Source organism: Aphelocoma coerulescens, chromosome 3 (genome assembly GCF_041296385.1).
Source record: "Aphelocoma coerulescens isolate FSJ_1873_10779 chromosome 3, UR_Acoe_1.0, whole genome shotgun sequence".
NCBI classification, from domain to species: domain Eukaryota; kingdom Metazoa; phylum Chordata; class Aves; order Passeriformes; family Corvidae; genus Aphelocoma; species Aphelocoma coerulescens.
Genome location: NC_091016.1, coordinates 28533669 through 28558868, shown reverse-complemented (window position 1 = coordinate 28558868; position 25200 = coordinate 28533669). Strand labels below are relative to the sequence as shown.

Here is a 25200-nt window from a genome sequence, read left to right as displayed (position 1 = left end):
CTTCACCTGCTGATGACAAGCTGTTATTACAGCCTGGGTTTTGTCAACAGTAAAATTACATGGGCCTGCTGGGAGAAATCTCCCACTGAAGGATATGTGAACTGGAGTGGTGAACTAGAGCATCTTTGCTGCATTGTTTCTGAAGGACAAAGGCTGAAATTGTGCTTAAGGATGGATGAAGATTTTACAGCCTCAAACCTTTAACTTCTCATCCTTGTTCCTTCAAGTTTATTGGGTAAATGTTAGTGGTGGCTGCCAGCAAGCCCACGATAGCCTTTCAGCCTGGAAATGCAGCTGCAAGGCAGGTGGGGCACGTTACAGGACAGGTGGCAATGCAATACCCAGTACGTGCCTGCCTAGGAGGGTGGTATGTAGTCAAATTGCAGCTCATTAAGTGAGCTATGCAGCAGTCCATGTGCTCTTAGCCCACAGCTGGTGTGATCCTGCATGAATAGAGAGGATATAGATAGGGTGGTGTGACTCTCTCTGCTAAGTCTGAAGCTTTACTGTGTCCACTTGCCCATCCCCTGAAGTCCCAAAGCAGGAGGGTGCAGTAAATTGCAGGCCTGTGTTGGAACAGGCAATGCAGTGTTTCATCCTCATTAGGAGTGCTTTGGAGCTGGAGGGGTTTGGGAGAGTTGCTGTGAGTTTGGAAGGGAGGGTCATGCAGCAGCCTGGAGAATCTCTGCTCCTAAATGCCAGTTCACCAGATCTATTTCCTTTCGATTTCATGTTGAGGCTTAACATATGCATGCTCTATGAGCATCATGGCAACACTGACCCTGTGTGCTTCCAGCCCAGTGTAGCTGCTGAAGGGGAAATTCTGTTAGTCTGTTTTATCGGGATGTGCAAGGGAGCAGGATTATATTAGAATGTGTAAAATCAGGCAGCTCCAGTGCAGACAGCTCATGGATACTGTGTGCCCAGCAGCTGGGCACAGCTTGCTCAGCTGCTCCTGGTCAGGGCACTTTAGATGGGAGGCGTGATCTGATGGGCCAGTACAGCAGAGGCCCCTCACCTCAGAGGGCACGTTTGGTGTAAGGTCATTTGCCAGCCAAGGAGAATTGGATCTGTGGTGCTTCTGGTCCGACAAAGTCTTGTCTTTTTCTGAAACTTAGGAGGACAATCTGTAGCTAAAAGCTACAGACAGTTGTGGTGGATGGGTGGAAATGGGTACGTCACCATGGGTGTACAGTGACTCGCCACCTCCCTTGGATAATCAGAGAAGGTACTACATCCAGGCATGCTTTAATTAAAACCATATTCTGACCTTAATTAAAGGGAGGGAGAAAAAGGTGTGAAGAGGATCCCTAAATTGGAGGGAGGGAGGGAGGAAGGAAGGACACTGGAAATACATGGTGCATCCCTTGCTGGTCTCTGACTCCTACGCAAGCAGAGGGATGTAGCTTGTAGCTTGTTTACTGGTTAGTCAAATCCCATCTGCTCTGAAGGAATAATGTGGAAAAATCCAAACTATCTTACAGTGATTTCTTTAAGTGTGATCCCTTCCTGCAAATGAGAGACCAGTGAAGACTCCTTCACTTCTGTGAAGTATTTAAACTGAGACAAACACGAGGCAGGGCGCAGGGCAGTGCTGCAGCAAGGATGGTGGGGTTATTATGAGAGGTGCTTAGATAAGTGGCAAAGCAACAGGTTTCATTCAATGTGCCACTAGGCAGATCAGTAGCTGTCCATAGCAATGTCCCCAGCTCTCAAATGCTGTGCAGATTCTCAGCAGGGACCTGGTGTTAGCAGTTCTGCTCTTAAAAAGAAAAAATAAAGAATTCCTTATCGAACCAAAGAATTAAAAAATATTTCAGAGGCTCTGTTGCACGTGTATGTGTGAGCTATACACCCCCAGCTCTTGGAGGTGCAGCAGTACAGCTCTTTCACTGGTGTGTGCCCCAGGCAGGGCTGGGCTTTCCCTGGTTTCCAGCCTGCCTGTGGCACTGCTGCCTCTCCCGGGGCCCCGCTGCCTGCCCTGAGCTGCTCCAGCGGGAATGGGCTGGCAGCCTGCAGCGGGGAGATAAGCGCCAGCCTGGCTGTGCAAACTCAGGGGTCACATCTGCTGCAGAATGAGCAAAGAGTAAGCACAGAGAGCTGGAAACCAGGGCTGAGGAGCTGAAAGCACTGGAGCCATGATCAGCCTCCCATTGTACTCCTGGGGCTTTAGCTGTGTTTCTGCAGGGAAGCAGACATGCTGTAGAGTACTAGAGAAATGTGTGCTCTAAACAATGTCTGTCTTTAGAAAAGCAAACAGACTGCTTACTGTGAAAACAGCCAAGAGCCTGCAATAAGCTCTCAGATTAGACACTTCCATAGACTATAAATCAGCTGGATAGTTTTGGTTTGACAACTTTGTTGCAGGAGCTTTTCCATTGCTTGCTAAAAAGAGTGAGACTGATAGCTCAAGGTTTCCTTTGGTTTAGGCTGTTGGAATACTTAAATGTTCTAACAGCATCCATGTGTATGTGATTACTCACGTGAATGGTACCAGAATGCTGCATGCCAGGAGACTGAAGGGAGTCCACCCTGTGCTTTTTGTTTGGTGGGTTCTAGCCCTTCACACAGGTGCAGCCAGGAGGAGGGGGCAGCTGGGAGAGCCAACACGCAGTGGCCATGTGAGAGGCCCTGCCTGTTTGCTCTCAGCTGTTTCAGCTTTATTCTAAACGCTGGGGTCCTGCTCCGGGGTAGATGACAGGTGGGGGGGTGTCTAGTCTTAGCTACTCATTTAGGGCCTCTCTCAGGTCAGGGGGAGAGGGTGCTTCAGGCTCACATCCTGGACCCCAGCATGGCACAGCTTGTCCTTCACTGGTGCGTGGCTTCAGAAGCAACACACAGACAGCTCAGTCTCAGCAGTTCTGTGGCAGATTCGGCAGGACTGTGTCTAAGATGACATCAGGTCTAGCCAGCCCTCCTCTGAGGCGAGTTTTTCCCTGAGTGGCTGCTGTGCTCTCCACACCTGCACGGCGGTGCGGGATCGCTGGTCAGCAGCGCCCTCTTCCCTCCCCTGTGCGCAGGCCGGCGGTGCTGGACAAGAAAGGAGACCTGGCTACCCTCAACGAGGTGGGCTACCAGCTCCGCATCTGACACAGCCATACCACGGACTTCAGAGGGCTTCCCGCTGCTGCCGCTGCACTTTACCTGCACTCCCTTGGAAGGAAAAAGGAATGGGACTATTTATTAACTTATGTACTCTTACAATAAAAGTTTGACCTAGAAAATAGGGGGTAATTTTTTTGGTGGCAGTATTTATTTAAGTTTATAGAAAAGGCATCAGTGGAGAGAACCTAAAATTAGATTTGCCAGGATATGAGATTTTTTTTCTCTCCCATCATGTAGCAGGTGACTCCAGTGGTGTGAGTTTCTTCAAATACAATTTCCCTGTACAAGTGTTAATTGAACTTGGCCTTGTGCTGGGTGGTAGCATTGGAATAACTAATGAATCATATTCTTAGTGTTAAGATGTGCTGGGGTGCAGTGCAATTAAAAAAAAAATAACATTCACTATTAATCTTTAAATCAGCAATAAAAGCAAGCAGTGCAGAAGTGGCATAAGTTTTTAAAGTATCAATATTACCTCACTAGACTTAATAGATATGCAAAACTGTCAGTATTATTGTTTTCTAACTAATTTGTACTGTTTCCTAGCATTACTGGGAGTATTAAAACAGCACTGGATGTTTTACTGCCACCTGTATTATTATTTTCTGCATGTTGCCGAAAGACGTTAAGTAATAGTAATATGCAACTGTATTCTTAACACTAATCTTGTTAGGCAAGATACGAGGTTTGAGATTTTTTAAATGATGATAATTGATGAATAATGAATTTTTAAACTTTCATACTTTTTTTTTATACTTTTGTCACAAGCTTTTAGTCTTTCTGAACTACACCGCTGAAGCACAAAACATAGAGATTACTGTTTTGTAGGGACAAGTCAGCTTTTTTCTCATATATGTAGTACCTGGAATAATGGAAAAACTGTCAGAATTGCTAACCTGAGTCTATGTGCTTTTCTCTCCACATTTATGTGCAAATTTGAACCTGTCTTGGAAAGGCCGAGCAGTCTCCGATGGTGATGCCTTGCCACCTTGTATTAAATAAGACATGGCAGGCTGAAGTTAACCTTCTGCCATGCTGTGCACGGAGTTTCCTTACATATGTTGCAGTAACAACTGCTTAGTCAGACTTGGGTAAGGAAGTATGTCTGAAATACATGAAAATCAAGCTTGTCTGCTTCCTCCCTGCTCAGTTGTTTTGTTTTAAGACTTGGCTAAGGACCTGTGATGGACAGCAGTGTTCTCAAGTGACGTGGTAAGACTCCCTGGGGTCCACCATTTAACTTAGTGAAGTTCTCTGGAAGCATTTGAGTGCTGCATTCCTGGAAATGTTTCATAAGGTGCCTAAATATAAACTGGATTATTGTACAAGCCCAGCCTCTACCCTTTGTGCTGTGCTCATAGATGATGCTGCCATGGGCCTGGTGTACCTCCCCTCCTGGGCACTTACTTTTTTGGGATGTCAATGAAGATGGATGCTGTTACAGACTGACAGTAATGCTTACTCAAGCAGAATGATTTAAGCTCCTAGAACACCTCTGTCAGCCAGAAAATGAATGAATACAGAAGGAGATAATTGCTTGTACACAAAAAAGTGAATTGCACCTGCCTATGACAGGAAGAAAAGGCCAAGGCCCAGCAACCTTCTACAGCCAGTGAAAGGCTTTCTACTAATTAAGACTTCAGAAGCTCTAGAAGGAAAACTTCAGATGTGTGACACTTCTTTTTCTAAGTTTACCATATCAGTAACAGGAAGGCCTTTCCCATCCCTCATTCTCTAAACTTTTCCACTCCTGTGTTCACAGTAAGGATTTTTTTGGTTAAGGAGTGAAGCTGAAGAGAGGGAAAATACTCTTTTGGTAGAAATTCTTGTGTAATTTGACATCAGCTGCAGAGTTGCAGTTTCAAACTTTGTCCTGCCACTGTCTTGTGACCTAAACAATTTTTTTATGACTTCTCATGGATAAAATGATGTGGAAAACTTGATCAGCTGTATTCTATAGCACAATGTTATCTGATATGTCACAAGTTTTTTCTATAAAACCATGGTTTACTTCAGCTCAAATAATAGTTGTAAATAGTTTCTACCCTTGTCCAGCACAATTTATTTTCTCTTAACTGATACTGAAGCTTTTTAATGCTGTAGAGGTGTGTGACAAATTGCTTTTGGTTCTTGTTTTAAAGTTCTACTGAAATGTTCTCTTGAAACTTGCTTATGATGGCATTTGTCTTAAGTGTGGTTCAAGTGACAGCAAAGTGGTCAAGTAGTGTAGAAAAACATGCATGACTTTTTGGGCTTTTTCTCATCACTTGTATATGCACAGTATGAAACTTCAATAAAAGTATCATGGTAGTCTTTTTTTTTTAATGACTTACGTGTTTTTTTGTCCTTGCTCTTAACAAGGGTTGCTACAACTGAACAATGTTTTTAGCTGTAACCTCGATGGACCCAGAAATTTGTGGCATCTAGCTAAGTATGCTGGCATCTGTTGGAGGCCTCCTAGACACAGAGACTGGACAGGAGTAAAAGAATAAAATAGGTATTTATTTGAAAAGCCTTCAAAGGTACACCCTGGGAGCCAGAGGCTATTGCCAAGATGGAAGGTCCACAGGTCACAGGGCACGAGTTCTTCACACTTTTATAGGTTTGGTTCATTTGCATATCAGGGTTAATTCTCCAATTAAAGCTTCAGTTCAATGATGTAATTTCCCCTCTGGTGGACCCCCTTAGAAGCTCTTTGGATTATACTCTTTGGGCCTAGGATGGTCTGGGCGACCTTGGAGAGCAGGCCTGGAGAGGCTTTGTCATGTCTACCTAGCACAAGTGAGCAGAAATTAGCAAGCTACAAGAAACCTCAGAGTTACAGTCTAAGCAGTACAGAACCAGAAAAACATAAAAGTTAAAACCTGGGCATCACTGTGAGATTACTCAGATGCTTGCACCCAGACAGGATCCAGTATCAAATAGGTTCTCATCCTCAGCATCAACAGGTAGAAGAAAGATCTTAAGTTACAACTACCTATGACAAAAGTAGCCCCCTCCAAATTCTCAGCACTGTAAGCTGAATGTTTTGGCTGGAGGTCTACTTTCTAATGGAACACCAAGGAACTTCTTTAATTCAACTGGTTTTATGATTACTTCCACTGTACTTCCTACATTATTCTCCAAGCACAAAGTAATTGCAGTTGTCTGCAGTCAGGGAAAGGGAACACAGATGAGAATTCCACAAGTGCTTCTGGGAGACAAATGTGTCTGAATGGGAATTTCAGGACCATGGGTGTAGGTTTTCCAGCACTACACTGAAAGACAATTCTGTTACTTCAAAGTTGATTCTACGTATCCATGTAGAGTTTGACGAAGTTACAAGATTTGTTTCCAGCTCCTCTACGTTTCATATTCAGGCAGTCTGGCCCTTTTTTAACTACTTTGTAAATTATATTTTACACAGAATGTTTGTAAGTGCATAGCAAGAGTAAATATAAAATCTTGATCATTTAATACCTCAGGATTTGTCATTCCAAGATACAACATGGCACTTTTAATAACTAAAAGGAAAAAACCCACCCTGTCACCAGTTGTTCAATATGTATGAGGTCTCAAGATGTCAAGGGCTAATTTTTTTCTTCTCCTATAATAGATCAATTAAGTTTCCTGTGATGTGGTGTGCTCATTAAGCTTAGCTTTATTTCAGATATTTTAAAAAGGATTTCAGTGAATGCTACCTATATTTAAGTCCTTATAATTTTAAGCAGAAAATTCTTAAAGCATAAATATTTGCCTATATGCCTTTCTACCTTTGAAAGTTCAATCTTGCAGCCTCTGCACTGACAACACTGAGTAAACTCCTTTGCAGAAGTATTAAGATGGAAGTGTCCACAGAGCACATTTGTAGTAAAACATTATTTTCAACCCATTATAAAATGCTGCAGGCACAGAAACACATTCCCCTTTGCTTGAAGAAACAGACAGTTCTCAGAATAGTCCTTTTTACTGTGATTTACAATAAAAATCATTTACAACATATCCATGAAAAATAATGCCATTTTGAGTCTGGCACAGATGTTTTCCTTTATCAAAGAGGAAGCTAATGTAAAATCTTTCCTTTTTCTCCCTAAAAGACTTCATAAAGTAAATGAAACATTTTTTTGTTTAAAAAAAAAGTCCCTTTAGAAAGTCTATTTTACACAACACTAACAAATCAGCATGCAGGCAAACTTACTTAACTGGACCAGCAGTGCTTGGATTAACCTTTTAAAAAAATAATAATCATCCCATGAAGAGAGAAGGTAAAGGGAACTTTACCTACACCAAAAGTCCTTTGGATATTACCGTTCAATAAGCCTGAACTCTGCTAGCAGTGGCAGGTGGTCAGAAGAGTTATTTTCATTGGGAAGACCATTAACAGTCCAAAGATCTTTCTCTGTTAGAAGTGCCAGCCTGCCAAGAAGTTTCAGACCCCCACAAAAAGAATCCTCTGCTCCTGTTAAAAAAAACAAAAAGGAAATGCTCATCAGTGTGGGCTAAACATCACACATTCATACATATTTAGAAGGAGGAAAACAGTATGGCAGCAATAATCCAAAGTTGTTATTGTTCCACCATTAAAATCACCAGTAAGACAGCTCACAAGTTCTTTTATGACTCTCAGAGTAGGGTTTAATCAGTAGAGCTCAAAGTATGCAGAAGGACACTATTTTGCAGAGGGATAAATGGAGGTAAAAAGGAGAACGGATTTATTTGTTCAGTGTAACTCCCCTGAAAAAGCCTCATATAATCCAGTCCTGTACTTTAGACAATAGCATTGCTAAACAGAGGTGACACTTGCAAAATAAGGTCTCTTTTTAGAGTTACTGGTTCACATAACATTTTATTTCTGTATCCTCAAGCACACAGGCAGGTCATACATTCTTGCTCATAAGGATGAAAGTACTCTAGCATTTCCCTCTCTTAACTGTTCCTCAGAAGAAAGGGATCTTCCTCCATTATCTCCTGCTACCTATTCCTATAATTGCCTAAGAAACCCACCCCCATCTCCTTCCCCAGATGAAACACCACATTGCTCATGCAAGAGGGGAAGACAACTCAAGCCTTGCAATTACTACACAATTATATAGAACAATTTGGGTTGGAAGGGATCTCAGGGCCCATCTCGTTCCAACACCCTGCCATGGGCAAGGGACACTTTCCACTAGACCAGGTTGCTCAGAGCTCCATCCAACCTGGCCTTAACACTTCCAGGGATGGAGCAGTGCTGGTCTCAATACTGATCCCTAAGGAATGCCACTCATCTCCACCTGGACATTGAGCCATTGATGGCAACTGTTTGTTTCCAGCGAATTCAGTGTGTGGTGCAGCCACCAAATCCACCTCTCCAGCTGTGTAAACCTATTACTAAAGGCCACTAAATGTGTCAGGCACGATTTCCCAGCATCAAAGAGCAAACAGCTTCTTCAGCTCAGGTAGAGATCCTTCCATGATGTGTCAAACTTTTAGACTTCCCGAGCTATGTACTTATGTGAGACAACAACTCAGCAACCCTACCTATTGCTTTCAGAGTGCAGAGATGATACTGAGCACGCTGAGTGCTTTCAGGACCAGCACAAACTGCAGCTGTAACTTTTGACAGAAATACTTTCTGTGTCACAGTGCTCGGCCAATTCAGAACTTCCTGGCTGATCCTGGTACTGGCTTACCATAGGAGACACTTTAAAGAACTATCCAGCAACTGCTGAACTCCTCAGAGAGCTCAACAGCTTCATCCTTTGCCATCTGCCAGCTTTCCAGCCCTTTAACAACCCAGCAACTGTTTGCTGCTCTAAAGAAAAGCTTTTTTACTGCAAAGATCTCTTGGCAGCTCTAGAGCACACGTCCACCAGGTCTTGAGACACATTTATCATTTGGGACAGCACCTGCATATCTACAAAGAAGCTGTTTATTGCCACAGAAGCTTGGTCTGCATGCAGTGATTAGTATCACTCAGAACACTCAGCAAAATTGTGCCCTTCAAGACTTAGGTAGGTACTGAACCCTGATTACATGAAATCCTGAATACCAAACCAAATATCTGGCTAAACATGACATAATAAAGCATGACTATTTTAAAATAAAACCCTTTAAATGGAAAAACCCAATCAGTCAGCCAAGACCACATTTAATATTCACTTGTTCTGACTTTGGTAACTTTAAGTGATGGTTTGGATTTTCAGTTTTCTTATGACCTGGGCCTCTGTATTTAATTTCTAGAGCTCGTGAATAAAAATGATACCAGTTTAAAGTAGTTGGAAAATTCAGGTTTGGTTCCATTCTGTGCTCTGATGTGGGAAGAATCTATTTGAAAAACAAGTGCAAAAATAAAAATGTACTGTATCTCTGCTGGGGCAATGATAGTGCAAAAATATATAAACAGGTGAATTGGGGTTCAGTTTTGTGCAGGGACGCACTCTGGAATCACAGAGCACTCTATTAAATCACATGGCATTCAGAAGTCATTTAAATCCTTCCCATATACTGGTTTTTCAGTCAAAGCTTTTGTACTTGTCATTTTACATTAAGGTAGCATTTACTGTGCCTGTTATGACAAATGAGACTTCTGTGAATTGACTCAATGAATTTTAACAATCTAGTCTCAAGTTACAAGAGATGAAGGTGGTGTTTTCATTCCACATACTGAAAGCAGTAATAATTTATAAAAATCAGTTGCCTTCTACAGTGGGAGCAGGAATGGAATCCAGATTTCTTTACTACAAGTTTGCAGAGCCATTTATCTGCTAGCACTGCACTGTGGAATAACATGTTTATGTTGATGGCATAAAACACAGAACTCAGGAGGGCATGGAAAGTAAACTGCTCAGAAGCAGCCAGGGAACGAGTCCCAGTGCAATAAAGGACAGCTAAGCAAATAGTTACCCATCACGAAATTCCCTCAGAAGTACAGCGACTTTCTTGCACCATCTGGTGACTTTTAGCTGCAACTGCAAACTGGAGAGGGACAGCTGGGCCTGTGCCAGTGACTGTGCTCAAAGGCCACAGAGTCTGTTACTTGGCAGAAATTACGCCAAGACAAGCTGAGAAGTAAATTGCCAGGAAACAATTCGTTTATCAGTTTTGATGCACATCATAAATTGCTGTTCACCATTGTGTTGATCAGATAATTGGAAATACTGCCTTGCTGTAGGTCTGGCCTATGTTACTGACAGCAATATTTCTCAGGTGCTACTTCCACTGCTGCTTTCCTATACCTCCAGCTTGTCTCCATGATGAGACAGAACTATAGAAATGTTCAGTCAAATGATAAGGTTTGCCCTGTGTGGCACTACAAGTCCTGCTGTGGTGAGCTGACAAGGCCAGCCACGTTTCTCAGGTAACAGCTGACATTCAAAGCACTACCACGAACCTCTGAGGTACTTCACATGGATGGAATTATCACTACATTTAAACAAATATTCTTGCTTAGCATTTATGAAAAATAATTAAAAGTTGGTTTCTTTACCTGGCTGGGCAGCAGTATCATCATTTGCTGCAGAATAGAAAATATAATCCACGGTGACAGCACTTCGGGAATGACAAGTTGTCACTTCTGGTATCCCAGTTTCAGGGAAGTAATGAGAATAGACTGAAGACAATTTAAAATGGTGCTGCAATTTTGAAGACAACCTAAAGAGACATCAAAGGAAAGAATTTTATTTTCTTCCATTACCAAGAAGGAATAAGCAATGAAGACATACCAAATAGTTCCTGGTTACAAACAAAACGAATTATCTGGATATGCAAACTAGTGTTTCTCTCCTGCAAGCCATCCCATAGCCTTTTGTGAGAGGCCTGAAACCCTGAAGGCAAAATGCAGGCAGCATTTTCAAGTAAAAGAGCTGATCAGAACTGGCTTAGCTGACACTTCAATTATAGGTAGCTTTCACCTCCACATACATTTTGTAAGCAATCACATGTCCTCACTCAGCAGTCTCTCCCTGACACACAGGCAGAATGTCCACAAAAGCAGCTCACAGGAAAGCAACAAAGCACAAACTCGTCTATAACCAGGCCCTTCAGCATATAGAGAAATTCAGATTTTTAGGTTTTTCTCCTCTCCCAAGTTAGAGCTATCAAGTGCTTCCAAGTTAGACAATTAGGCATAGCCTTTCTTCCACTCAGGCTCCCATTTTCCATCTCCCCATCATTTGTCTGTTCCTCTTCAGTTCAGCCCATCTTGTCTCACTCGTCTTTTCAATCTTGAAAACTGCAAACAGCAAAACTACAGCTTTCAGCAAAAGAACTCCTGTCTCCCAGACATTTGCTTCCATCATCTCTGCAAATCATCCATCCCTCAGCTGTACCTGCCTCATCTTGCATCTTAAACCTGGGCTGCAATGTGTTCTGGTTGAAATCCAAGCAATTAAAAACAAAATCAGCATGTTACCTGCCTGATTCAGAGCAGAGACAAACATGCCAGCTGGTACAACACAGGACAAGTAGTAATTTCTGCTTTTGTTACATGACATCCCTTTTAAGATGAGGGTAAAAAGCCCTGCAAGAAGCATTCAGCATGCTATGGTTTTAAACAGTAGCATAGGGCTTCCTGTTTGTTACCTACTTCTCTCACAAATGCCATGACTTACCTTTTTCATCACCAAGAATCACCAAGAGTGCTAATATAACTATCTGCAGTGATACCACGATCTCATTTCTGGTAAGAAATGGCTGACTTGGAGCCTGACATCCCACACACACATTCATGCCAATTTCCTTCTTCTATGCCTTCCTTTGTATGCCTTTACCAGTTTGGTAAATGCAAGTATTTTTCCTTTCAAAAAGCAGTTACATTTTCCTTCTCAGCATTCTAGCCATGGCTTCCTCCTTCAGTTCAACAAGCAGATGTTTTGATCTGAGTGAAAGTTGTATTACCAAATCCATAATACTCCACATTTCTCAGACTCAAATTCTCCCACAGAACTCATGACAAGGAAGATTTTATGACCTTTCCAGTTCTTTTCCCTCCTTCACCCAAATTTCGTGCTGTATTATAGGATTTCACTACATCCATAAACTAGAACTGCTAACACTTAAGCAGCTGGACAACATTGGTTTATTTTTTTCCTCTCCCTCTTTTAAAAACATGGCTTCTGCAATTGGACTGAAATTCACATGTCTCTTGCAATGTCCCTACAGAGGATGATGTCCTGTTTATGTCAAGAAGTGACAAAAAATGCCAGAAGCATTATTTTAATAAGCAGACAGAAAGTATCCTCTAAAAAGCACTGACACCTCACCCCTGCATTATGAAAAAATATCTCCAAGTTCCTAAAAGAACACACATTCCATTATTGTCAGTTCTAGTCTTTTGCTGCCTGATCAGCCTTTTCATGTTTAAATGGACAATTCTGATTTTGCCAAAAAGGCAGAATGGGTTGGGTGATCATCAGGTATCCACAACTGGAATCAGATACAAATTTGGTCTAAAACCAAAACCAACCCCCAAGTAACCAGCCAAGGGCTTCCATATTTTCCCCCAACACATACTTTTCAGATGCTATTACAATCTCCTGAGGGTTGTCTGGTTTTGCCGCTTCCAATTTTTCTCCTGCAAAATAAAAATAAATTCTATTTACATTTAAAAATAGAAGTGAGACCAATAATGAAGAGCTACAGAAAAGCTACAGGAAAAAAGTGTCTTTAAGTACACGTATTTTTTGCAGCAGGCAAGATACAAGTCACAAAGCTGGATTAAATTCTTCTGTTCCTTTAGTAACATTCCTTCTAAAGATCTTTTACATTATGTCCCATTCATTTAAAATTGCTTTTTTCTGTCAAAGAAAAAAAGTAGTGGATGAAAGATGTAGCCATACTCAGCAAGGAATCACTTGCTTTTCCCAACTGTTCCACGAAGTGCCAACACTATAATTCATGAGCTCTGAGGCAGAATGCAGGTTCACACTATGTTCATGTGCTGCATTCCTTCACCTCCCTCTTCCCAGTCACAGCACAGCTGCCTTTCAGGATGCAAACCCAGCAGTTTAAACATTACACTCCCGAATTACCAACTCCCGAATGGAAATTTGTAACTATTATCTTCTAAACATTCAACTTTGCAAAGTTTATATGAATACATTGCTTTACACTCTAATGAGCCCAACAAGGAAGTTTTGCAAACTCAAGACTCATTCTTTTTCCCCCACTAGAACAGAACATCTTGTTTTCAGTACTGCCTGAATGATACTTTCAAAGGTTCACAAAAACTCATTAATCCAAAAACTGACCTGCATTTTCTTCTTTTTGTTGCTGTTTTATTTCATATACACAGTTTTGTGAAATACCTAATTTTTTTGGCCAAATTGGTATAGATAAGATTCTTTGTCCCCTTGGAAACTGTTCTTGTCCAGAGACCTGAAAAAGACAACACAAGCTTTTTTCAGACAGAAATCTGATTTAAAAGAAACAAAAAAACCACCAAACAAACCTGAAATAAATGAACATTTTTCATAAAGTTTAAAGAAAAAGGCCCAGCCCCTTAGAATAACTCTTTTGTAAGAGTAAAATCCCTGTAAAAATAACACCCTTTATGTGCATCCCCTTTGTTTATTCTTAGCAAGTTCTTTGCAGCTACCCAATTTTTCCAGGTAGTTCTTGTGACACTGAGAGACTTCCAAGGACACTTTTAGCCATATGACAGGACCAGCTCAGCATACAGAGCTACTCAGCAGACACTTCAGCTTCAGGATGCTGATCCTTCTGGGAGCAAGTCAAGTCAAATGGGGGCTTGAATCAACTACCCACTAGCAAAGAACACCCAGCAGGTCTATTTTTTTGTCATGTTCTCTCATTTTATGTAGTTCAGTCACTCCTATTGAATAGCATGTGACACATCCAACAGCTGCATACAAGAGCTCACAACAAGACATCATTTAACATGAAACAGTTGAGGTTCAGCATCTAATTGCAGCTTTGCTTTCACAATTACTGCAGCCACCAAGTTTATCTACAGTAAGAGTCATCTTCCCACAGAGCACACAGCAGGTTTTTGATTAAGTAGTTATTTTATCCTACTTAAAGACTGGGACACCTAAACACAGTGATAAAATCATCCAAACACAGTGATACAATCACCCTGTGGATTCACTGCATTTCAAGAATGATTGTTGGTGAGTTTTTCCTTTCAGAATGCTGGGAGAGGATACAACATTCCCTAAGGCACAGCTAATACAACCAAGCTCATTGAAGTAACTCTGCGGTAACTTTTGCTTTGCAGGCTGCAGAGATGGCACCAAGATAGGCACTGCAATGGCAGCAATCACAGCATCATTCAAATACTTCTCTTTAATCAGCATTAACCATTTTCTTGGTGAGAAGTGAGAAGCACAGCCTACCTTCCCTATAGCAAGTCCTTCATAATTTAACTTTCCTTCCTTTATAAACCTGTACAATGGAGAGCCAGGAACAGAATTGAAGTCCCCACAGATGATAACTGGGCAGAAGGAACCATGCTTCTGAGGGGCAACACTGGCTATCTCTGCCAGGAGCATTGCAAGCTGGGTCAGTTTGATGTCCCCTCTCCTTGGGTTGTACAGCAGGTGTGTATTGGCAATACAGATGGCAGTGCTGGCTTGACAATGAAATCTGGGCCGCAGCAGCAACACCAGTCCAACGTTGTCCCTGTCCAAGAGTGGGATATCACGGCGAAAAAATTCCACGGGGTTTGAGGAAATCAGGCTAAATTTGGAAGTTTTGAAGCAAATGGCACAGCCATCAGGTTTTCTCCCTGTCCTCATTTTATATTCACAGTGATACCCTGTAAAAAAGGCAATTAAAAAAATAAAATACTATTGTATCAATAGAGATATTAAAACAAAAAAAATTAGAGAAATCTCACACTCCTTCTCTCACATGACAGTCAACCCTCAGTCTGAAGTACCAAAGTCTGCATGAAGTTCACATAGACTCGTGTTCACTTTTCTTTCTGCCCCAATCTGACCTGAAGTGAGGCAGGACAGGAAGGTCCAATACCTTTGGCAGTGTGTAAGCATCTACATACTGTAAGATACCAACCACGTTCTTATCTCCTCATGTGGGAAAAAAAACCAAACCAACCCAACAAACAAAGCCCCCAAGTCATATAAAAGTGGCCTTGTGCATTGAAGCTTTTTCTGGATGTTACAAGCATGGTTTAGGAGTGACACCAGTGAAGCATTACCAATCAAAAGCCTTAATCACACTAAGTCATTAGTCAATGTCTAAAATGATTCATAGAACAAAGGCCTCAAACATAATTATGCAATTATCCAGTGAGCAGCAAGTGGCAAGCTTTCACCAAGGGAACAGAGACACTTATCAAATGACAGCACTGGAGTTCAAACAAGTCCACCTAAAAATAGTGATTTGCCAATTTCTTCATTTTATGTAGAGGTGATGTAAACAAGATTTAAACAAGACCTTATCAATGTAGGGAAAAAAAAAATTAGATCTTGAAACAGTACCTAATTTTTGCCATTTTCAAATATTCTCTGCCCTGCCCAGACCATATGAATTCATGAAGTACAGCCTTAGTGAAGTAGGGTGAGTTGACCTGAGCTCACACCAGTGCTGGAACAAGGGATTCCCATTCCCCTCTCCCAGATTCAGGCTATGTTGCTCCTGCCACTTGTTGCAGCACTTACTGCTAACTCAGTAAGCCAACAGAAAATTAACCCAGAAAAATATAATTAGTCTGGATAGTATTCTGCTGGACTGGTGGATTTCACTAGTGAGTGCCACAACTAGCCCAGGATAAGGGGCAGGACACACATCTGGGAGCTAGGGATGGGGAAAGGAAGGGCTAAAGCAAGCTCCAGATCCTCCTGTACAGTAGCTAGAAGCTCACTTGCCCCCACAAGCCTGGCCTCGCAGTGTTGTTTCACATTTCAAGTGGATTTCAATCAGTACTGCCATTGCTCTATCTTCTTTGCAAACACTCAATTCTGGGAGCTAGACTACCTCAACTAACCAAGAAAAAAAAAATTATCAGTCCAGTGCTGCTCCTTTACCATGCCCTCCTGGCATCAGAGACGAGAACCAGTGCCAGGATGGAAGCAGGGCCCTGGGACTGGAAGGTGGTGCAGGGCACAGAAGATTTAGATCAGTTTAAACCACCATGGAATCAAACCCTTCCATAAAATCACATGAGGGAGAGTGACAAGACAGTCTATTCAGACTGACTGACAGCACTTGTATAAAAACAAATGTATATACACTGACCATGGATAACATTTAGTGCTGGTATTAGGAAGGCTTCAAGGCAGAAAAACATGCCCTTGAAGAGCTACCCAACAGGAATACTGCTAAAAAACATTAAGGTAGTTTCCAGAGAGCACTTGATGAATTTATGAAAGAGGATACACAACATTGTTGCATGTGATGGCAAAAGACTTGATTCTATTATCTATGGGAGGTTTTTTTTGAGGAAACTAGTACTGAGTTCCCAAAGGCCTACAAGCTCCCAAAGGGTAACAAGTTACCCCTGCAGGGGAGAAGACAATGTATTGGTCCTAGGAGTTTCATCATACCCAGGGATTCCAAACTTGACTTGATCTCTGTTCTATAGTGGTCTTCTTGGACTTCTTGTAAGCAGAGCACCTAAGGCAAAGGTTTACAATTGCAATATATTAGTAAGTACATCAAAATATCACCACAGCATATCTCTGTTGGCCAGTCTGTACAGGTATTTAAAAAAAAAATCAAACTCAGAAGCTTTTTGACTCCATAATCCCAAAAGAGAATTCACTCTTCTATAGAAAATGCTGCCTAAGATTATGAAGAAGGCCCCAATTCCTCCCACCCTTTTTCAGACAGACATTTTCAGAGGTGAGAATAAATTTAATCAAAGTAGTAACTTGCTACTACATTCTCAGCAGTTCAGGGGAAGGCTCAGTGCCAGAGAGGAGGTATGAAGAGGCCAATGGCATACCACAGGGTGGAAAACAAGTTTCCATATTATGAGAACCTAAACCAAAGATCAAACTCAGAATATTCAGTTAAGAGAGTTCACAGAATCACAGAATATTTTGAGTTGGGATGGACCCACAAGGATCATTGAGTCCAGCTCCAGTTGTGAGCATCTTTGAGCCTTTCCCCAGCACGCTGCAGTAACACACAGATTTACAACCACCACTGGGATAAAGGACTGAGTTGCCAAAGGGGAACAAGTTACCCCTGCTTGCTGAACTGCAGCAACACATTCCACTTGCCCAGCTGACAATTGCTCATTCAAGGTCTCAAGGAAGACTCAAATCTCAAGCAACATTCTGAAGTCTCTGCTTCACTGAAGGTTATAGTTCCAACCAATGAAATAGTTAAAAATCTATGTCTTTTAGCAAGAAATTTCTCTGTGGAAAGGGCACCTGCATCTACCAGGGTCTGACAGCAGCTGTTCCTCTCAGAAAGCTACCTAAGGTATCTCGTTGTAAAAATGTATGCATACAGATGTATAAATTTATTAGGAAGAAAGAAAGAGCTTGAGGGGGACTTTAATTTCCAGATTCCTGGCTATGTAGTAACATAACTGCATTTTTCAAATGGTACAAGGCTGTTTTTCTGTGGCTTCTCTAATACAACCACTTTTTTTCAGTACTGTTTTCTGACACAAACAGGATGGATTCTATCACCGAACTTCTGTTGGTCTAAACAATGACTGAAGCAAAATTTTACTGACTTGACTTCCTGATTAAGACTTAGAATAATTTATGTGTCCTCAGAAATAAACAATAAACTACAAAACCACAGCAGTGTTTTTTCAGACCCCCATACAGAGTAGCAGAATTTGCTACTTCTGTTTATCAGTTCTTAAGAAATATCCAGAAACATCCATGTGCTTATTTTCTACTCACATCTGCATCCAGCTCTTTGATTTCTTGTAGGATGTTGGGAAATCTGTATGTCCAGAATAGCAGTCGCTGCCTGCAGTGTTTGTACAGGTGAGAGTTGTCTTCCAACAAATTCTGTGAGAGAATATTGTAGGACATGACTGTAAAATCAAATGTTGCCTCACTTCCTGTATTGCTTTGGTCAGATCCTTTATTTTTAGCGATTTTCATTGTTTTACTCTGCTGACAGAAATATTCCCAGTGTCTTTTGATGGTTCCTGTTAAAAGCATACGAAGCAGAAAAAAATTGTATTATAGACCATACGACTTCTTACTGCCCTTGGAAATCATTCTACTGACAATTATTTGTCTTTCAAATCACTTAAATAATTCTAAAAGCTTATTCAATTAGCAGTGATTCAGACCCTCTGTTTAAGATGGATTTTATATATGCATCAGTTAAAAAAAAAAGTCAAACAAACAAAGATCACAAAACCATTATATGCCCTGGATTTCAACTGCTTTGAAATTGGGGAACTGGCATGTTCTAAGGAGATTGTTGCTATCAGACTACACCCCCTGCTCCTGCAGAAGGGCTGTCAAACTGGTGAGTCAAATCCACTCTGTTAACAGAGAGTCTTATGCTGCCTTCTGAGCAGAGATGGTGTACGTCAGTCTGGGATACACTCCTTAGAGCAGCATGTGGGCATCTTGTTGATCTCTCTATCCATGACTAACAAAGGGTTAGGAACCAATCAATCACCTCTAGCCTGTGTACAGCCTGTAAAACTCATCCATAAGCTGCAACAGGGTCTACTACAGGAGTCCCAAAACAAATAATGAACCCGATTTGCTTCAGTGAGTTGAGAAATCAAGAAATTATTAAGTCTCAGAATTACCAAGAACTTCTGAAAAGGCTTCCTTTGCCTTTCTGCCATTTCTAATTTCATACTTACTATTAGTATGGAAATTTGTAATAACCTATCTGCCCACTATTAAGCACCCAGTTACTGTTTAAGAAATGTATTTCTCCACTTAAAAACTCACAGAGGTGCTTTTCACCCTTTATATCTGACCTCATCTGAGAGCAAGCTGAGGTCCAGTTACCGATGCTAACAACCAGGGGCAGACTGCAGCTATAGCTGTTACTATCTGTCCTATTTGGTTAGTAAATTTCATTGCTATGCTCCTGAAGATAGATATGATGTTTCTAAGCGTTGGGTATTTGTGGGGTATTTGTGTCCAAAAATCCCTTTGGGATGCTGATAGCATCTACTGCCCTTTTTAGCCATAATACAATTTCCAGTTTATTTTTCTAAGGAAGTCACTTATGCAAGAGGGCCATGATTTTGACCGTGTCCCTCTATTTGTTTCACACTAGACAAAACTGTAAATATACACAAAACTCACTAAAATACTTGGGTGCTATGTAGAAGATTGTAGCTGCAATAAGCTAACACAGACACTTTGAAGTTTCATGGAAGTTTCTCAGTGAGCACAGCAGACAAATCTGCACTTCTTCCTGTATTTCTCTGGATAAGCACAAGTGCTGCTTGCTCTGTCAGACGTGATCTGACACAAAACTTGCTAACATGCCACTGGCAGAATGCAGTTGTAAAAACAAAATCACACAGTCACACTGGAAGCAAGCACCATTAAATCTCTGTCCATTAATTCTCAGTTTTCTAGGTCGCAGATAACTCAGCTGGTCTGGAAAGAACCCAGTTCAAGTCCAGCAGGGTTTATGAGCTCAGGTAGAGTACCAGGAATGAAGTCATACAACTGCCAGCCCAGCTCAGCCCTACAGCAAGTCAGCCAAATCTTTTTGCTTTTTAGAGTTTCCAAGTTAACAGACATGACCTGGTGACAGAGACATGAGAGAATGTTGTCTGAACCAAGCTCAGGACTCCCCAAGTTGGGCAATCCCTCACACAACTGACTGTGTTCTACTGCCAAGTGCAGTGAACCTAGTTCTGGTGCACTGTTTGACAGCACAAAATACAAGTTTACAGACTAAACAGTATTACAAAACTGGACCATTTTTAAGACATGTTTTCCTGAGAGGGGTGACAAGAAAAACAGTAACTCAAAAGGAGCAGGCAGTACTGCTCATAACTCTAATGCATTTGGTGTATTTAGCATTACAAATGAACATGGAAAATGAGCAAAGAGCATTTTTTACCTTTCTTGCTGCTGTGTTTTTCTTCATTCTGTGCTACAGAAAGACAAGATACTCCCTTTTGATTAGACAAGTTTGTTTCTTGTTCAGGAGTCGAAGTATCATCCTGGCCACTGAGTCTTCTCTTCTTTGTCAATGGTTCTTCTCCCTCAGATTTCATACTGGGGTTGGGTAGGTGAAAGCAACAACTTTGTGTGTAGTTATCAAGATGCCAGTTATAGTTCTGAAACTGTCTCCAAGGTCCAAAAACTGGAGGGAATCTCCAGTTTGCTGAGAAATCAGCTGAAATAGGGAGTGGAAACGAGGCCCAGGGAGGAGAGTGTCCGGCCCATCTCATACAGCTGGAAACTGGGCTGTTCAAGGCGAGTAGCTGGGAGCCATTCCAGTGGGTGATCCAGTCTCTGCCCAGCCTCTGCACATGGCGGGGCAGCATGGAGTGTCTACCAAAAAAGCACAAGTTTCATTACTTGCACACCACTACACCTGCCTGTAGAAGGCTGTAGAGGCAAATCATCCTGGTCAGGACTTACACAAGATACTCTTTCTCTACAAGTTAACACATACAAGATATTCAAACGCTTATAGATATATACAAGATATTTAAACATTTATCTAAATGATATGCAAAATGGGACTCTACAAAGAGATCTTGCATCCTTTTCCTCCCCTCAGATTTACAAGTGCCATTTAGTGTCCAAACCCTATCCATCTGAGTAACTATTTACAATTTATTTTCTGCCTTGTTGAATTCCAGTGTTAGATCTTTCAAGCGCTCAGAGGAATGACCTTTACAAAAGGTCGTTTTTGCATGCTGCATTAACTTTATCATAAGGCTATTTGTAAGGAATGAGAAGACCACCTTCCTGCAAGCAGTCAGAACTTTGTTTGGAAAGCCATTGATACGGCTCAAATCCCAAAGCCGACACAAAAGGGAAATAAAGGTGCTAAGTCTCAAGGCATCACTAGCACCAGCTCAAGACTAAATCTGTATTCTTATTTCTTTTCCAGGAAGGCAAACCACAGCTCAGAAACTAAAACCATGAAAAAAAGGTGGTGTTTTTCCTTTTTTTTTTTCAAAAGAAAAAAGAAACCTGTCTCTCAACAAAATCACTGGAATGAAGGCTGAGTGACAATAATTTGTCTCAGCTTCCTCACTGTTTAAATAAGAAGGTGTATTTTGAGCTTATAAACTAAACGTAACAAAGCTTGGTATGTGTGAAGTTGAACTGAAGTGAGAACCTCCCAGCTGCCATTCAGCCGAGCAAATACGCCGAAATACGGAATCACAGAACATGCTGAGTTGGAAGGGACCTGCAAGGATCATCGAGTCCAACTCCCGGCCCTGCACAGGACATCCCCGGGAGTCACACCATGTGCCTCAGAGCGTTGTCCAAACGCTCCCTGAGTTCTGTCAGGCTGCCTGGTGCTGTGACCACTTCCCTGGGGAGCCTGTTCCAGCGCCCGACCACCTTCTGGGTGAAAAACCTTTCTTTAATATCCAGCCTAAACCCGCCCTGACACAGCTTCAGGCCACTGCCTTGGGTCCTGTCACCGGGCACCACAGGGAAGAGGTCACTGCCTGCCCCTCCTCTTCCCCTCAAGAGGAGTTGTAGACTGCCATGAGGTCTCCCTTAGTCTCCTCCAGGCTGAAAATGACCTCGGGCGCCCCTTACATGGATTCCCCTCAAGGCCCTTCACCATCTTCATTGCCCTCCTCTGGACACCCTTTAATAGCTAATACAACTTTCAGCAAAACCCGCTTGTCCCGAAACAACCCTTTCCCGCCACAGCGCACCAGATGTAGTCGGGCAGACACACAAACAAAACATTCCGCCACCCCCCCGCCCCCGCACACCACAGCATTACTATGGAGCAAAAAGAGGCACCACTCCTTTACAAAAACCTCCTAAAACACTTGCTTTACAGAAAAGCGCTGAGAAACTGCTCCCTCCTAAACCCCCGGCCCCACAGCCCCGCACCCCCGGCAGCAGACAGCCCCACGCCGCGCTGTGCTGTTTACCGCGGCCCTGCTCGGCCTAATGGCGGGCATTCAACACCAGCGCCCCCAGCCCCGTTACCTCCCGGCGGGCCCGGGCGCGAGCCCGGCCCAGGGGAGCCCCGCTACCGGCGCCGCGCAGCCCCGGCGCCCCCCGAGGGGGCCAGCCCAGGGCAGCGCCAGCTCCGCCCGCCGCGCTCCGGCCACCGCCTCATACCCCGCACGGACTGCGGCCGCGCCGCGCCCTCCCGCTCGCTCCTGGGACTTGTAGTCCAAGGGCCGGGCCTGTGGCCATGTTTAGTCCTGGAAACCGACGCCGAGGCGCGGCCGCCATCTCGGCCCCGGGCGGGTGACACCCCCGAAACCGCGCTCCCTTCCCGGGGCGCTGCAGGGCAGCGCCCGCTCCAGAGCGCCGCACGACCGGCATGTAAGCAGCCTGATTGCGGGCTTTTGAAGCGTTTTGATGGAGGTAACACTGTCTTCATGCAGTAGTTTCTTCACCCAGAGGGTGTCTGGTCGCTGCAACAGGCTCCCCAGGGCAGTGGTCACAGCACCAAGTCTGGCAGAGTTCAAGAAGCATTTGGACAACGCTCTCAGGCGCATGGTGTGACCCTCGGTGATGTCCCGTGCAGGGCCAGGGCTTGGACTTTGATGATCCTTGCAGGTTCCTTCCAACTCAGCATGTTCTGTGATAGTTTCCATAGGTGGTCTTCTCCCTGGGATCACCATGTGTTCCTGCAGGGTCAAAGGGACTGAGAAAGAGCTGCGATGTATTTCAAGGTGCCGACTATTTCAAGGGCAGCAGCATCATGCTTAGTGTTTTCAGAAAAAAACCAAACCCCACTCACCCAAGAAAGTATTTCAACCTTGTCAGGTTTTAAAATGCAGCTGAAGGTGCTCTGCTGAGGGATGGGTGGGAGACCTGCCCGCCCTGCAGACCCCGCTGACAGACCCACTGCTGCTTACCAGCTGCAGAAACAATCCTCTGGCTCTGCCGATGTTGCTTGAATAAGCACTTAGAACGCTTTTTTGAGGTCTTCTGAGGACAAGAGTAAATGCTGGCCCTGTTTACTGTAAGGAAACACAGCACAATGCATAAGAAAAATTATAGTGCTGAATAGTGCAGATGCTGTGCAGGAACTGTAATCAAGTAAAATACTGTTTCTCTGCATTCCTTTTATATCTGTCATAAAAGTGACTTTAAATAACATTTGAAGTTTTCCCAGGAGTGGTAGGGAAGACTGGAACTGAAATAATGCAGTGATGAGCATGCTAGTTAGGCAATGTGTCAAATCCACTTTGGGTTTTCCATTTCTTGGACACAAGTTACTGGCGAAAGGTAAAAATACCCATCCATTTTCTGTTAGTTTCATCACAATATGACTGTGAAACTACTAGTCCCATAATACACGTGTAGTAAAGGATCTCCCAACTGTATTTTCAAGACCATCTTGTTTTGGTGGTTTGTTCTTTTCTGCATTTTTGTGTTCTTATCTTTTAGATGTATTTCTAGGAGAGAAGACAGTAAGCCATAGCTATAGCAACAACAACCGCTGTTATTTCTAGGACCAGAATCCACACATAGCATGAAGTTATTGTCTGTATTTTGACCTACACAGGACACCCAAATTGATCTGTCACTTCAAAGGTTTTTACATAGTAGTAACCTCTGTAGTGATGCTGAAAAAAAGAAATCACTGAAGCTGTGGGTTTTAATGGAAAGGAGGATGTGCTGAAAAGCGTGAAGGTTGTGTAATAGACAAAATAGAAGATAAGAAAAAGACTAACCTATTAATATGATGCAAATTGTCTCTCATCTCAGTGTTGCTAGATTTTCTTGCCTTGACCTAGAGAAGTCTTAATAAGCCAGTAACACTTAATTGTGGATTTTTTATTCTCATCTAATTACTCTTTTCTGTTGGCTATACCATGTGAAAAGATATTCTTCAGAATTAGGTATCTCCAAATTCTGATTTGTAAGTAGAAGCCAAATTATTTTATGAGTCATTTGAGCTTTTGAAAGTCCATAGTGAATGGAGGCTACTGACTCACTGAGGGATGCTTTGATTGATTACACTGCACATAAGAACAGCCACGGTGGCTCAGATCAATGGTCCACTGAGCTCAGTTTCCTGCTTTCTAAACGTGGTTAGCAGCAGATGCCTAGAAATGTGCAGGGGCTGGGCAAACTTCAAATGAACGCTCTCCCTGCCTCTTGCTGTTTTCAGCTCCGTACATTTCCTAAGCCTGATGTGTTTGTCTCTTTAGTTACTCACTGACTCTCTCCCCCAAGTATTGAATTTGCAAACTTCTGATAACATATAACTTCCATGAAGTTCTGTGTACCAGCACAACATGTAAAAGACACGTTCTTCCTCTCTCATAAGATAAGTGAGAGTGAGAGGTGAGCTGCTAACAACCAATGTCCTCTTTCTTCCCACTTCCTTAAGAAAATGTTCCTCAAAGGAGAGGCACTTGCTTACTAGGAACTTCAGTACAAGACACTCTCATCTTTCACAAAGACATGCAATTAAGTATTGTTAAATATTTTATGTCAAAAACCTGCAGGAGAGCAGAGATATTAATAACCTGGAAAGGAAAAGCTGTTTTTTTAACATGTGCAATTAAATTAATGAAAGCATAGTGATTAGGAAAAAAAAAATCTTAGCAGTTTATAATCTGAAGTGTGAGATCTACATCGGTACAGATCCCACTACAGACAAGAAATCCAAGGCAATCTTATGAAAGGACAAGATACTGCAGCACAATATGCTCCTCAGAACTGCAGCAATGCCCCTCAAACCCTGAGGGTTTCCTAACACCAAAGTGTTCCGCGGACCTGTGCATGCACGAGAGCCCATCCGCAGGGAGAAGTCCAGGTAGAGCTTAAAGAACCTGGAGGAGACACAACACATGGAATATGGTGACTCAATAACCATCAAACTTGCCTTTCTGGTAGCATTCCTCTTTAAAATCCGTGAGTCATTTCTGCGTTACAGGCCTAGGGATTTAGGGCAGCATAGCTTAAAATAGCCCACGGCAGACGCTGGGAGCGGCGTACCAGGGGCTCATTACGATTTGTAGAGGCCACAGGCGCCTGTGTTATCAAGGGGTTCGGCGGTCAGTCCCCGCCAAGT

The 25200-nt window shown here is 42.7% G+C and overlaps 2 protein-coding genes across 6 annotated transcripts in view; one reads left to right on the top strand and one right to left on the bottom strand.

Annotated features, from left to right (window-relative positions):
- Positions 1-5433, top strand: part of VASH2 (vasohibin 2) — a 34490-nt gene extending 29057 nt beyond the window's left edge. The window contains exon 7 of the mRNA XM_069009566.1: positions 3021-5433. Within this exon, the coding sequence (XP_068865667.1) occupies positions 3021-3090 (70 nt within the window). The 3' untranslated portion in view covers positions 3091-5433. The remainder of the gene's footprint in view (positions 1-3020) is intronic.
- Positions 5434-5586: 153 nt separating this feature from the next.
- On the bottom strand, positions 5587-25114 carry ANGEL2 (angel homolog 2). Of its 5 annotated transcripts, XM_069009561.1 has the most exons (10): positions 25012-25114; positions 23030-23134; positions 20071-20507; positions 17913-18166; positions 16593-16662; positions 14421-14842; positions 13314-13440; positions 12577-12637; positions 10553-10716; positions 5587-7543 (listed from the first exon to the last, which is right to left on the bottom strand). In XM_069009561.1, the coding sequence occupies exons 3-10, from the start codon at positions 20498-20500 to the stop codon at positions 7389-7391; spliced, it is 1683 nt and encodes a 560-aa protein (XP_068865662.1). In that variant the 5' UTR covers positions 20501-20507; positions 23030-23134; positions 25012-25114; the 3' UTR covers positions 5587-7388. The 5 variants fall into 5 exon arrangements, with proteins under 5 accessions (XP_068865662.1, XP_068865663.1, XP_068865664.1 ...); XM_069009562.1 differs by lacking the exons at positions 23030-23134; positions 25012-25114 and adding an exon at positions 22281-22303; XM_069009563.1 differs by lacking the exons at positions 23030-23134; positions 25012-25114 and adding an exon at positions 22146-22274.
- Positions 25115-25200: the final 86 nt, after the last annotated feature.

What these genes read in the sequence shown, in the direction of transcription:
- ANGEL2 (XM_069009561.1), bottom strand. Translation starts at nt 20,500, where the DNA reads ATGCTGCCCCGCCATGTGCAGAGGCTGGGCAGAGACTGGATCACCCAC. An exon ending in GTCAAGTTTGGAATCCCTGG is followed by an intron (nt 14,843 to 16,592) that starts GTATGATGAAAC and finishes CCTTTTTTACAG; the next exon opens with GGTATCACTGTGAATATAAA. An exon ending in ACAAAAAGAAGAAAATGCAG is followed by an intron (nt 12,638 to 13,313) that starts GTCAGTTTTTGG and finishes TTTATTTTGCAG; the next exon opens with GAGAAAAATTGGAAGCGGCA.